At 37.8% G+C, this 13,090-nt stretch overlaps 1 protein-coding gene across 7 annotated transcripts in view; it reads left to right on the top strand.

Annotated features, from left to right (window-relative positions):
* The window catches only part of LOC138693486 (zinc finger protein 235-like), a 31,186-nt gene extending 21,533 nt beyond the window's left edge, over positions 1-9,653 (top strand). For 6 of the 7 annotated variants that reach the window (XM_069817488.1, XM_069817490.1, XM_069817487.1 and 3 more), the window contains 2 exons: positions 336-418; positions 7,935-9,652. In XM_069817488.1, coding sequence (XP_069673589.1) covers positions 336-418; positions 7,935-8,808 — 957 coding nt within the window. In that variant the 3' untranslated portion in view covers positions 8,809-9,652. Of the gene's footprint in view, positions 1-335; positions 419-7,934 lie in introns of all 7 variants that reach the window. The other variant, XM_069817493.1, reaches the window with a different exon arrangement.
* Positions 9,654-13,090: the final 3,437 nt, after the last annotated feature.

Raw genomic sequence — 13,090 nt, 5'->3', positions numbered from 1 at the left:
GATCAGATTAAGAATTCTTCCTGAAGAGCATTATATGATGTGAAATAATGTTTTGTAGTCACAGAATGAAATACATATGTAGCCATTGTGAGGCTGAGGTGTGTTCTACCAAAAAACTGATTGCAAAATGAAGTAATAGTTACAGTTAAATTCTGCAACTGTAGTTAGTCCAGTTATGTTGTGTAAGAGGCAGGAGACCCCAACGAAAAACTGCCCCGAAAATTGTCTTCTGCTACTTAAAATTCTTTTATGACTACACGATTTAAATGAAGTTAATTCTTGCAAATTACGGTAGGCCACTACCTTTCTTTAAATTCATTGCTCTCAATTTGTAGGAAGAGTGGTGTTGCTTGGAGACTGTGAAGGACGAGCTGAAGCTGGAAATAACGGCAGAGGAGAATGAGGTTCTGACTGAAAGGTGGGTGTGATGTGCAAGTCATTCGTTTTTTCTAGTATTGCCTCATTACAATGAATCAATATGACAATCTGGAATTTTACCGCATTCCCTATGATACCGGTACGTATAACTGGCTATTGCTCATGTGGATGACCGGACGAGGTGTGTTCCACCAAGTTTGTGACCGGAGCATGCAATAGTGGCTCTCGTGCTCTGTGACGAGCTTCAAGATTCGGGGCCATTTATGATTCTGGGACTACAATTAAGTATTTTCTACGGGTATGCAGGAAAAAGCAACAAATGTAGTTCCATACTGCATTTCGTCTATCCAGATGTGACTTAAACACACTTTAGAACAGATTCGTTGCGATTTCCACATCTTTCAGGACTTCTTCGAGATGGACCAAAAAGGTATGACGTAAATAACGGTCACCATCTCTTTCCGTAATCAAATTTTCAACTGCATTCTTCATATTGGTGCGAAATGTTCTGTCATTTGGCAATTCCAAGAAAGTCAATGCTACGTTCTTCCTAGAACGCCTTAGTTCCGTAGGATTTGAAATGGAGAGCCTCGTCATGAAGGAAGCACAATATCTGTGGGTGCAGTATATTGTTTGCATCTCTTACAATTGGAAAAACATTAGCTGTCAAAATAGTGTTTCTGAAATATTGTCCATCCCATGATTTCTCATTTTCTTTACCAATCTACATGAGTCTCTTGAGCGTGAAAAAGAGAAATATCATCTGATCCAATGTCACTGATTGAGAGTACCTATACACGATCGTTTTGATAGTTTGGACGATGGATTGTCCAGGTAAGAACTTATCACATGGCAAGAGATGCATAACGTCATCTTCGTCCTAGTATTGCAGGCAATAACAAAACCACAATCGGTCTTCATAGGCTTTGTACTAACTTAGAAAGTTTCATATCAGCACACTGTCGGTATTCCTGTTGGTTTTAGGGCTCGGAAAGGTTTCATATCAGCACGCTGTCGGTATTCCTAATGGTTTTACGGCTTGGGATGGTTTCATATCAGCACACTGTCGGAATTCATGATGGTTTTACGTCTCGGAAAGGTTTCATATCAGCACACTGTCGGAATTCATGATGGTTTTACGGCTTGGGAAGGTTTCATATCAGCGCGCTGTCGGAATTCATGATGGTTTTACGGCTTGGGAAGGTTTCATATCAACACGATGTCGGAATTCATGATGGTTTTACGGCTTGGGAAGGTTTCATATCAGCGCGCTGTCGGAATTCATGATGGTTTTACGGCTTGGGAAGGTTTCATATCAGCGCGCTGTCGGAATTCATGATGGTTTTACGGCTTGGGAAGGTTTCATATCAACACGATGTCGGAATTCATGATGGTTTTACGGCTTGGGAAGGTTTCATATCAACACGATGTCGGAATTCATGATGGTTTTACGGCTTGGGAAGGTTTCATATCAGCGCGCTGTCGGAATTCATGATGGTTTTACGGCTTGGGAAGGTTTCATATCAACACGATGTCGGAATTCATGATGGTTTTACGGCTTGGTAAGGTTTCATATCAACACGATGTCGGAATTCATGATGGTTTTACGGCTTGGGAAGGTTTCATATCAACACGATGTCGGAATTCATGATGGTTTTACAGCTTAGGAGGGTTTTATATCAGTGCGCTGTCGGAATTCGTGATGGTTTTACGGCTGACTTGTTTTAATCGCTTTCGCTCAAAGTGTACTTCATGACAGCTGAAGTGCTGCTGTGTCATTTTCCACTGTTGGGCATAATGATGTTTTTGCTTTGTTACGACAGTTTTTCTATCCTTCCTGATTTTTGTTTCGTCTTGATATCCTCTTAGCCATTGTGCCAATTATCAGTGACCCAAAATTCACTACTCTGCAGCTTTTGGGCTATCCATTTCCGATTTATCTTCAGCCTCCTTTATCTCCCGATATCCATTAGTACGTCTGCGATCAACGTGCGCTTCTTTTTGTGCGTCATTAACTAAGTTGGCCAATTTTCACATTACCCTGTAATGCTCAGTTGCCTATATATTAGGACTTACCAGGAGACACAATAGTTTCTTCACCATCTCGTATACACCAACTTGTCACTCTATGTATATTCCTGCTGTCACAGTTTAATTGATTGTAGTATAAGAATAATATTATTTCCTCCGCTTGCCATTTATTCAAAATTATTTAGTACCTGTAACTATACTTCTTACGAATCTGTAGTATATTTGAATGATTGTTCAGAACAAGTTATAACCATCAAAATGTTTTTTCGTAAATCAAAATTAATGGTTAATACCTCTGACCGCAAAACCAGATGGTCCGAGTTCGAATCCCGGTTTGGGGGAATTTATCTGATTGACGTTTTTCCAGGACTTTCCCTCAACCCAATACGAGCAAATGCTGGTTAACTATTGGTGCTAGACCCCAGACTCATTTCACCGGCATTATCATCTTCATTTTATTCAGATGCTAAATAACCTGAGATGTTGATACAGCGTCGTAAAATAACACACTAAAATATATTAATTGTTTACGAAGCACTTATTATATGAGCCGTTCAGAGCAAGAGTGGTGCAAGTCAAAAATGAGTAATGAGGGTTAAAGTAAACATTCTGTAAAATACAGCGCAAAGTAGCAATTAATATTCAATTTATTTAAACTATTAGTAGTCAGTGGATAGCAAGAAGACCGTATTAGTTGCTACATTGCGCTGTATTTTACAGAATTTTTACTTTAAACCTCATTACCCAATTTTGACTTACACCACTTCTGCTCTGAACGGCTCATATTGTCATTACTTACTGGAATATATACAGCAGGTTGAAGTAATTTAAAGTCATATGACTTACACGTGTAGGCTAAGTATTCATTGGGCTTAACAAACAGCCTCATTTCGTGCTTAAATAGGGTTAAAACGAACTTGTGGCCAGGCATTCAACTACAATGAATTTCAAAATGCTACCTCGTAATCACAATGTAATTTGTATCGTGGCTTTTGAATTGACTAATTCCCTGTGTTCTGCAACTTAATACTCGTAGATCGTGCACGATATGAGGCACAATGTTACTATTTCAGAATTTATACAGTTTGGACACATCGTTATGTAATTAATGAGCTTTGTGCTACTGAATTACCTTTCCTGGTTGGTAGATACAATTTGTTATCGGTCTAAAATTTGCTTTTTTTACGACTTTCATGTTTGGACAAAAACATGAACAAAGAACTATTCCCAGTGATTTTTTCATAATTGTACACTTCCTTCTAGATTATCGTTAATTTCTTTGCTAGTGCATGCGTAAATTCGAAACCTTTACAATGTTTGTACTTCCTCTTCTGCTCGTTTCTTAATCTGTAGTCTTCATTATACCACGTGAAGTATATGCTTCCTTGCATCATTGCTCTCATTTCCTTATTTGCAGCTTTGTTTTATTTCAGTAGTTCTTTTTCATGCCATGGTAACCTCTTTTGATTTGCATGCCCCTTTACATTGTACATTCTTCAGAAAGTAACACACTTTACCTCATTCACAACCTTATAATCTTCTTAGAAAGTTGTGACAGAAATGGTGTGACTAAGTACTGAGATAACATGTAATATCTGTGTTATCACGGAAGTGTCTTTCTACCGGGTCACTAAAATATAATATTGGTACCATGTGCAAAATTATCTTCCATGGCTAGCTTCATGTCAGAAAAATATGTGCATTTACGATGTTCTACAATATAGTAACTTAAATGGAGACTCTCAGTGTAGCACAAAATGGAACGTCCAGGTTGCTGCTGGTATCAGCGCTATTACGTCATAATATGGCGATGCAAAATTCAGAACCTTCCTTACAATATAATGAGTAAGAGCCTGTAACCGGCTATTCACTTCCCGGGTTTAAATGTGTTTCCCTTCCATAATTGGATGCACTTATGCAATATGGAACCAACCACCATTTTATGAATATCTGGATTTCTATTGCAAAATGTGTCTTAATGTCTATAGTTTCTTATACAAAATAGAACCAACTCCTATCTGTAACGTGCTGCCCTATAGAGAAATCTGAACCAACCACCAAAAACAGAATCCATAGTGCAGTGTTTTGCAATTTAGAACCAACTCCAAGCTGTCAGTTCCCATGTTTGTTTTGTGTAAATATGGGAGTTTGAATACAATTTTTTGCTAATGGGAGTGATATGTTATATGATATGATATTATATTATATTATATTATATTATATTATAGTATAGTATATTATATTATATTATATTATATTGTAACTTTTTAAACTAAACGACAATGTAACTTTATTATCTCAACAATAATTCCTTTCTACAATTCACCTTAAACGCTTTCGTCAACAATAGGATTTTCACTCAACACAGTATTCGTTATAGCACTCCACTGACGACAATGACAATTTACTCGGACTGTTACGAATAACAATGAACTGTTAATTTTAACTAATGTTCACAAAGCACTATTTACAAATCAGAACTGTCAGTTCTCAGTTCACAGTTCTTCTAGCTCAGTCACTAGAGTTCACAGTATCTCGAACCACAGACCTTCAGAGACAGTCCACTGTACTCGAACTCAGGTCCCTCCAACTGCGGTCCACTGCACTCGAACTCAGACCTTCGGATGCTGACACAGTTGCGGACGCACACTCAAGTCGAACTCCGGTACACAAGACTGGCTGGCTTGCTCTGTTCACTGGCTTACTCACTGAATGGCTGAATAAACTGAAAAGTGCCCAAGTTCGCTCGCGTTTCTTCTTTTATAGCTAAACTATCGTTGCGAGAAAGTATGAGTTCTGGCTAGTTCGCGATATTTCGACGCGTGTGTCCATTCTCGAATCATCTCGCACACTGCTGCTCCCCTCCTTCACCGCGCGTAGCCATGCCCCAGGAGGCAGATGCGCGCGCACCCCGCCCAACACAAGGCCGACTTAGCCTCTCCTCCGCCGGTCGTGAGATCGAATCTCACGTGGGAGTCACAATATTATATATTATATTATATTATATTATATTATATTATATTATATTGTATTGTATTGTATTGTATTGTATTGTATTGTATTGTATTGTATTTTATTGTATTGTATTGTATTGTATTTTATTTTATTGTATTGTATTGTATTGTATTGTATTGTATTATATTATATTATATTATATTATATTATATTATATTATATTATATTATATTATATTATATTATATTATATTATATTATATTATATTATATTATATTGTAACTTTTTAAACTAAACGACAATGTAACTTTATTATCTCAACAATAATTCCTTTCTACAATTCACCTTAAACGCTTTCGTCAACAATAGGATTTTCACTCAACACAGTATTCGTTATAGCACTCCACTGACGACAATGACAATTTACTCGGACTGTTACGAATAACAATGAACTGTTAATTTTAACTAATGTTCACAAAGCACTATTTACAAATCAGAACTGTCAGTTCTCAGTTCACAGTTCTTCTAGCTCAGTCACTAGAGTTCACAGTATCTCGAACCACAGACCTTCAGAGACAGTCCACTGTACTCGAACTCAGGTCCCTCCAACTGCGGTCCACTGCACTCGAACTCAGACCTTCGGATGCTGACACAGTTGCGGACGCACACTCAAGTCGAACTCCGGTACACAAGACTGGCTGGCTTGCTCTGTTCACTGGCTTACTCACTGAATGGCTGAATAAACTGAAAAGTGCCCAAGTTCGCTCGCGTTTCTTCTTTTATAGCTAAACTATCGTTGCGAGAAAGTATGAGTTCTGGCTAGTTCGCGATATTTCGACGCGTGTGTCCATTCTCGAATCATCTCGCACACTGCTGCTCCCCTCCTTCACCGCGCGTAGCCATGCCCCAGGAGGCAGATGCGCGCGCACCCCGCCCAACACAAGGCCGACTTAGCCTCTCCTCCGCCGGTCGTGAGATCGAATCTCACGTGGGAGTCACAATATTATATATTATATTATATTATATTATATTATATTATATTATATTATATTGTATTGTATTGTATTGTATTGTATTTTATTGTATTGTATTGTATTGTATTGTATTTTATTGTATTGTATTGTATTGTATTTTATTTTATTGTATTGTATTGTATTGTATTGTATTGTATTGTATTGTATTATATTATATTATATTATATTATATTATATTATATTATATTATATTATATTATATTATATTATATTATATTATATTATATTATATTATATTATATTATATTATATTATATTATATTATATTATATTATATTATATTATATTATATTATATTATATTATATTATATTATATTATATTATATTATATTATATTATATTATATTATATTATATTATATTATATTATATTATATTATATTATATTATATTATATTATATTATATTATATTATATTATATTATATTATATTATATTATATTATATTATATTATATTATATTATATTATATTATATTATATTATATTATATTATATTATATTATATTATATTATATTATATTATATTATATTATATTATATTATATTATATTATATTATATTATATTATATTATATTATATTATATTATATTATATTATATTATATTATATTATATTATATTATATTATATTATATTATATTATATTATATTATATTATATTATATTATATTATAGCAACAAGAGGAATGTTAATGTATCAAAGAAAGTTGTAGAACCGAAGATGTTTAGGTATCAAATATGTAACTGCAGAAGAAAATCCAATGAATTTTTATTTTAGTAGGTTATTTTAGGACGCTTTATCATCAGCTTAGGTTATTTAGCGTCTGAATGAGATGAAGGTGATTATGCCGATGAAATGAGCCCAGGATGCAACACCGAAAGTTATCCAGCATTTGCTCATATTGGGTCGAGGGAAAACCCCGGAAAAACCTCAACCAGGTAACTTGCCCCGATAGGGAATCGAACCTGGGTCACCTGGTTTCGCGGCCAGACACGCTAGCCTTTACTCCACAGGTGCGGACAGGATGATGTTGACTTCACCTTGGATTGATAAGTCAATGTATGAACAAATGCTAATGAATATATATTTTTTAAATTTTATTTGTAATCCCACAATTAGTGTCTCGGATGTTTAGTTTTCCAATAATAAAATGTTAAACATGGATTTGAACTAGAATGTTGCCTCATCTCTCTCTCACTTGAATCACACAAGTAGGAACAAAGTGCCAATATCCATTTTTGCAATAAGCAATATGGAACCAACTCCAATGTTGCCCTTCTACTCTGTGTGAGTCAAATACTGATGCGAGCTGCACCATTGATCTGAAAGAGCATTTCAGAATGTTAATAATGCAATCATTACTTTCGTAATAGTATTGATGTAGAATTTTATTTGTAACGATTTGCTAAAACAGCTGTAGCTCAAAAGCTGTATTTTGGACTTGGTTCCATATTGCATAAGTGCATCCAATTTAAGGTGCCGTGAATGTTTAATTACTGTATTGTGTAGACTTATAATATTTCTTCATCGTAGTGTACTTCCAGACGTCCACGACAGCGCTGTGTCGGCAGAGTGTGATGACCACGTGATTGTACCTGAAGGAGACGAGAGTTCTGCTCCCTCCGAAAAACTCCGGACTCCTACACATGGGAAGCGGTTCAAATGTGATCAGTGTGGAATACGCTTCGCCTTTTCTAGTTGTCTGAAAAAGCATATCTTCAGGCACACAGGGGAAAAACCTTTCAAATGCGACATCTGTGGAAAGTGTTTTTCTCAGCAGGGTCATTTAAAAGCCCATGCACGGGTGCACACGGGCGAGAAGCCCTACAATTGCGATCTGTGTGGAAAGTGTTTCTCGGTGTCGAGTACTCTGAAGAAACACGAGCGCCGTCACACAGGTGAGAAGCCATTCGAATGCGACGTTTGTGGGAAGTGCTTCTCCCTGTCGAGTGGGCTGAAGTGCCATCAGCGCGTGCATACCGGCGACAAGCCGTTCAAATGTGATGTGTGTGGCAAGTGTTTCCCGCGGCCGCATGCTCTCAAGAGCCATTACCACCAGCATACGGGAGAGACACCGTTCCAATGCGATGTGTGTGGGAAGTACTTGTCACGCAAGACGCATCTCAAAGATCATATACTCACACATACTGGCGAGAAACCGTTCAAATGCAATGTGTGTGGAAAGTGTTACTCGCTTCCCAAACGGCTTGCAATACATCAGCGGAAGCATACGGGCGACAAACCGTTCAAATGCAATGACTGTGGAAAGTGTTTCTTGCATTCCAGTCATCTGAAAAGACATTATATGCTTCATACCGGCGAGAAACCATTTAAATGCGATAATTGTGGTAAATGCTTCTCGCAATCTACTTCTCTAAAATTTCATAAACGCCAGCACACCGACTAGACTCCTTTCAAATGGATTCTGCCGAAGGAGTTGCTCTCAGTTCTTCCACTTTGTATTCTGTTTGGAAACTAACTCTGTGACAGCCTACTATAGGCCTGACTACCAAGAAGTGAATTCATTTATTTTACGGAAATTTTATGAGCGATAAACCATGTTCATATCACCACTGTTCACAAATTCCAAATGTGTCTTCTAAAGTTTTTGATTAATAAGTGTCAGGTTACATAAAATTTGTTAATCGCCTACTGATTTCAGTTTCTTGTTCATTGCAGAAATCACGAAGAAATTGAGGGAGATGTATGTTTCACAAAAATCTGAGAGGCTGACTTGTTACAGTTGCCTTCCTTGTGGCTTACAATTTTCCTAATGTGTCTTGTGTTAATCTTCGAGTTAACAAATAGAACAAATAACTTTAAAATCCATAAACCAACATAACCTCATTGTTCATTACTGATCCATTTCTACAAACAAACTTATTTATTACTATGTTTTAATCAATAGTATCATGAAAGTGCCATGATTTAATGCATTTTTTTCATTTTCAAAACAAAATTAAAACTATCTGAATTACTCCTTATTTCCACTGGACGAGCTATTGAAACAATAAAAAAATGTACTGGCCCTACAGCTTGTTCATGGAGGATACCTGAACAAACAAGAGTCTAAATTCGACATCACATTGACTGAAAACTACATCTGCTAAGCTGATAGCTGTCTTAAGTAACTTTAGCACTAGTTTATAAAACGTTGCTTTTTCTTACTCTAACACAATATGATATCTTTATATTAGGCTGTAACCTCTTCATCGTGACATTGGAAATAAACATAAATTATTGCGAAGTTCATGGTAGAGCGGTTTTTCAGAGTTCGAGTAGGCACCACACTTTGTAACGAACATCTGCAAGAAAACGGCGTTCTGCAGGGATCTGTATTAAGCGTTCTTCTTTTCTGCATTGCGATCAATGGAATTGCCGACTGTGGATGACCGAGATCTTCTGTACTTTACGTTGATGACTTCAGTTTATATTTCAGCTTCCGATATCTTCCATCCATCGGTCGACATTTGCAGCTGGCCATCAACGTGCTATCAGAATGGGCTGTTCGCAATGGCTTTAAATTATCCACTCTAAAACGCAGTGTATCCACATCTACAATTAAAATGGACTCCATCCACATCCTGAACTGCGTCTTAATTGAGTGGAGTTGCAATATATAGACATTGCGAGACTTTTAGGCCTTATCTTTGATTATAAATTAACGTGGGACGCGCATATACGTGATATGAGAAGACGTTAGGAGAAATCCTTAAACATTTTACGCCTCTTGTCAGGGTCTGCTGGGGTGCACACTGTACAGTGCTTTTACGCCTTTATCGTGCTCTTATACGATCAAAGCAGGATTATGGCTGTTTTATTTATGGCTCGGCAAATAAATCAAAATTGCATCTTTTAGATACTGTTCATCACCATGGGATACGACTTTCTACAGGGGCCTTCCGAACCAGTTGGATAGCGAGCCTGAATTGCGAAGCGGGTGAACCATCACTGTATGGGCGACGTAATGTCTTGTGATCGTATACAGTTAAGCTCCGCTCACAGCCTGTGCACTATTCTTACGACTCCTTTCACCATCCGTCCCTTTACGGCCGATACAGTGAAAATCCACAGAGACTTCGTCTAGCAGGTGTGCGGTTTCGTGAGATCGACATCCGCCTGCCAACAGTTAGAACACTGGAATATACGACCACTCCACCGTGGATAATGCGACGTCCCATGTTTGATATATGTTTCAAGAATTTTACACCACCCTTGGTTATAAAATTCTTTTTAGTGAACTTTTATCACAATATCCAAATTCCTCTTTAGTTTTTCCTGATTGATCCTGGGTAAATGATTGTGTTTCTTGTTTATTTGTTGCAAATGGACAGATATTTAGACAGATTTTACACATCTGAACTCTATGCTTTTTACAGACATTTATTGTTTTTAATATAGACAACCCCGGGGCAGATTTATCTTCTCCGACCCTTACAGCGCCATTCAGTCTCTGCAGTGTGTGAATTCTGATGATCCTCTTATGTTGAGAACCCGGGAACTTTTCCGCACTCTCCTAAGCTCTCATTGTGAGATTGGAGTAGTGTGGACTCCGAGTCATGTTGGCATCCCTGGTAACCAGGCAGTGGATGCTGCAGCAAGGGACGGTGCTACGAATGGATCTGAGGTGTATTGGCGTGAGAGGTGGCAAGATATTCAAAATTACCTGAAGGATACGATATGGTGGCAATGGGAAGGAGAATGGTCTCCACAAGAGGTATACAAATTACGAAGAATAAAGAATACCTTCTGAGTTTTGGATTCGTCCACAAGAGCGTCACGACACAAGGAGGTTTTACTCACCTGGTTGAGGATTTCCCACTGTCATCTGACACATGGCCATCTGCTACGTGGCGAGCCTCAGCCAGAGTGTGATATGTGCCGTGTTCCACTTGCGGTGGGACTGTTTATATAGTATTGTACAAAATATGATCGAGTCCGTCAACTTTACATGACGCTCTTGGAAATGTTTCTTATTGTACAAATGCAGTGCTGAGATTGTTATCGAATACAGGACTTGACAGGGTGATTTAGTTTTTGATTGACCCGTTTTGCTTGTCCTCCGGACCCTTTACATCCACAGGTTACATTTGTTGTTTAGTATATGTTCTTTTAACAAACTTAATCTTCGGACCTTTTACATCCGAGTATTTTAGAAATGCGCCTCATAATTTATTTATTGTGGCGTTTGTTTTATTGTTTCGTTTTAAATACTAACTAGGGTCTCAGAACTGCTCACTTTTATGATTTTTATGCATCACATTGTTGAAACTGCATTTGTTTGCCTCGTTTTAACCGTGACAACGCTTTTTAGTTCTTTTAAGCATTCTGATTATTGTATTGTGTTTCTGTTTTGTGATGGATTTTAGATAAGGGTGCAAATAGCCATTGTAGCTGTCGCGTCCTTTTCAAACCCCACTAACAAACTAACGATCATCTAGCCGGTGTTCGGATCTGTGGAGGCTTCGTCATCCTTTTGTGGGAAATTATATTTTCCTCTGTCATGATTATTAACACTCCTCATCAATGCATAGTCGCTAGAGTAACTTTACCTACCATTCAGTTTTCATTACTTCGTGAGTATATGTCCCCAGGTACTCCTTTCATAGTGAATGAAATTGAACATATTCTTTCGCAGGTACAGCTCGATTGGGCGTTAATGTCCCCTGTCCTTGGTTGTTTGGCTAGTGAGCGAGCCGTGTGTTGCGTCATAAGGAAATTTAATGTGCATAGAAGAGGAAGGGGAAAGATGAAGAATGAAAATAATATCTATGCTCGAAGCTGAAGAACACTCATGTCAATAAAATATGTCATCATGGCATTGTTCAGTCAACAGACGTAGTGGTTATTAAAAGGACGTGTGGAAGAATATTGTGTTTCAAGACGGAGTGTACCACGACATGATAAGAAAGAAGTGTTAAGGTAAGTGTTCACTACTTCGTATTGCACGCATCGGACGAATCGCACGGATCGGAAAAAAACTATCTTTGCTGTATTTGTTATGTAACCGCGTTCACTACATCGTATCGCACGCATCGGACGAATCGCACGGATCGGAAAAAGACTGTCTTTGCTGTAATTGTTATGTAACCGCGTTCACTACATCGTATCGTACGCATCGGACGAATCGCACGGATCGGAAAAAGACTATCTTTGCTGTAATTGTTATGTAACCGCGTTCACTACATCGTATCGCACGCATCGGACGAATCGCACGGATCGGAAAAAGACTATCTTTGCTGTAATTGTTATGTAACCGCGTTCACTACATCGTATCGGACGAATCGCACGGATCGGAAAAAGACTATCTTTGCTGTAATTGTTATGTAACCGCGTTCACTACATCGTATCGCACGGATCGGAAAAAGACTGTCTTTGCTGTAATTGTTATGTAACCGCGTTCACTACATCGTATCGGACACATCGCCTCTCGGCAAATCCGTCCACGTTTCTCGGATGGGCAACTTTTCCGATGCGTGCGATCATGGCCTTATTTAATAAATCAATTTTAATTGGTCAACTGTTACTATTATGTTGTGCCAGAGCCTTCTTTAGTTACAAGCCGTGGCCATACGCTGTAAATATCTGTCACCCGGAGGCTGCCCGTACATTACACGTGTTTGTGCTAATGCCGATTTCCAATGTAAATTAATGTTACAATATAAGTGTGTGTCGATGGAATTATGTTT

This window comes from Periplaneta americana, chromosome 17 (assembly GCF_040183065.1).
Source record: "Periplaneta americana isolate PAMFEO1 chromosome 17, P.americana_PAMFEO1_priV1, whole genome shotgun sequence".
In the NCBI taxonomy this organism is placed as follows: Eukaryota; Metazoa; Arthropoda; class Insecta; order Blattodea; family Blattidae; genus Periplaneta; species Periplaneta americana.
Note: the sequence above shows the minus strand (reverse complement) of the source record. Positions and strands in the feature narration are given on the sequence as shown.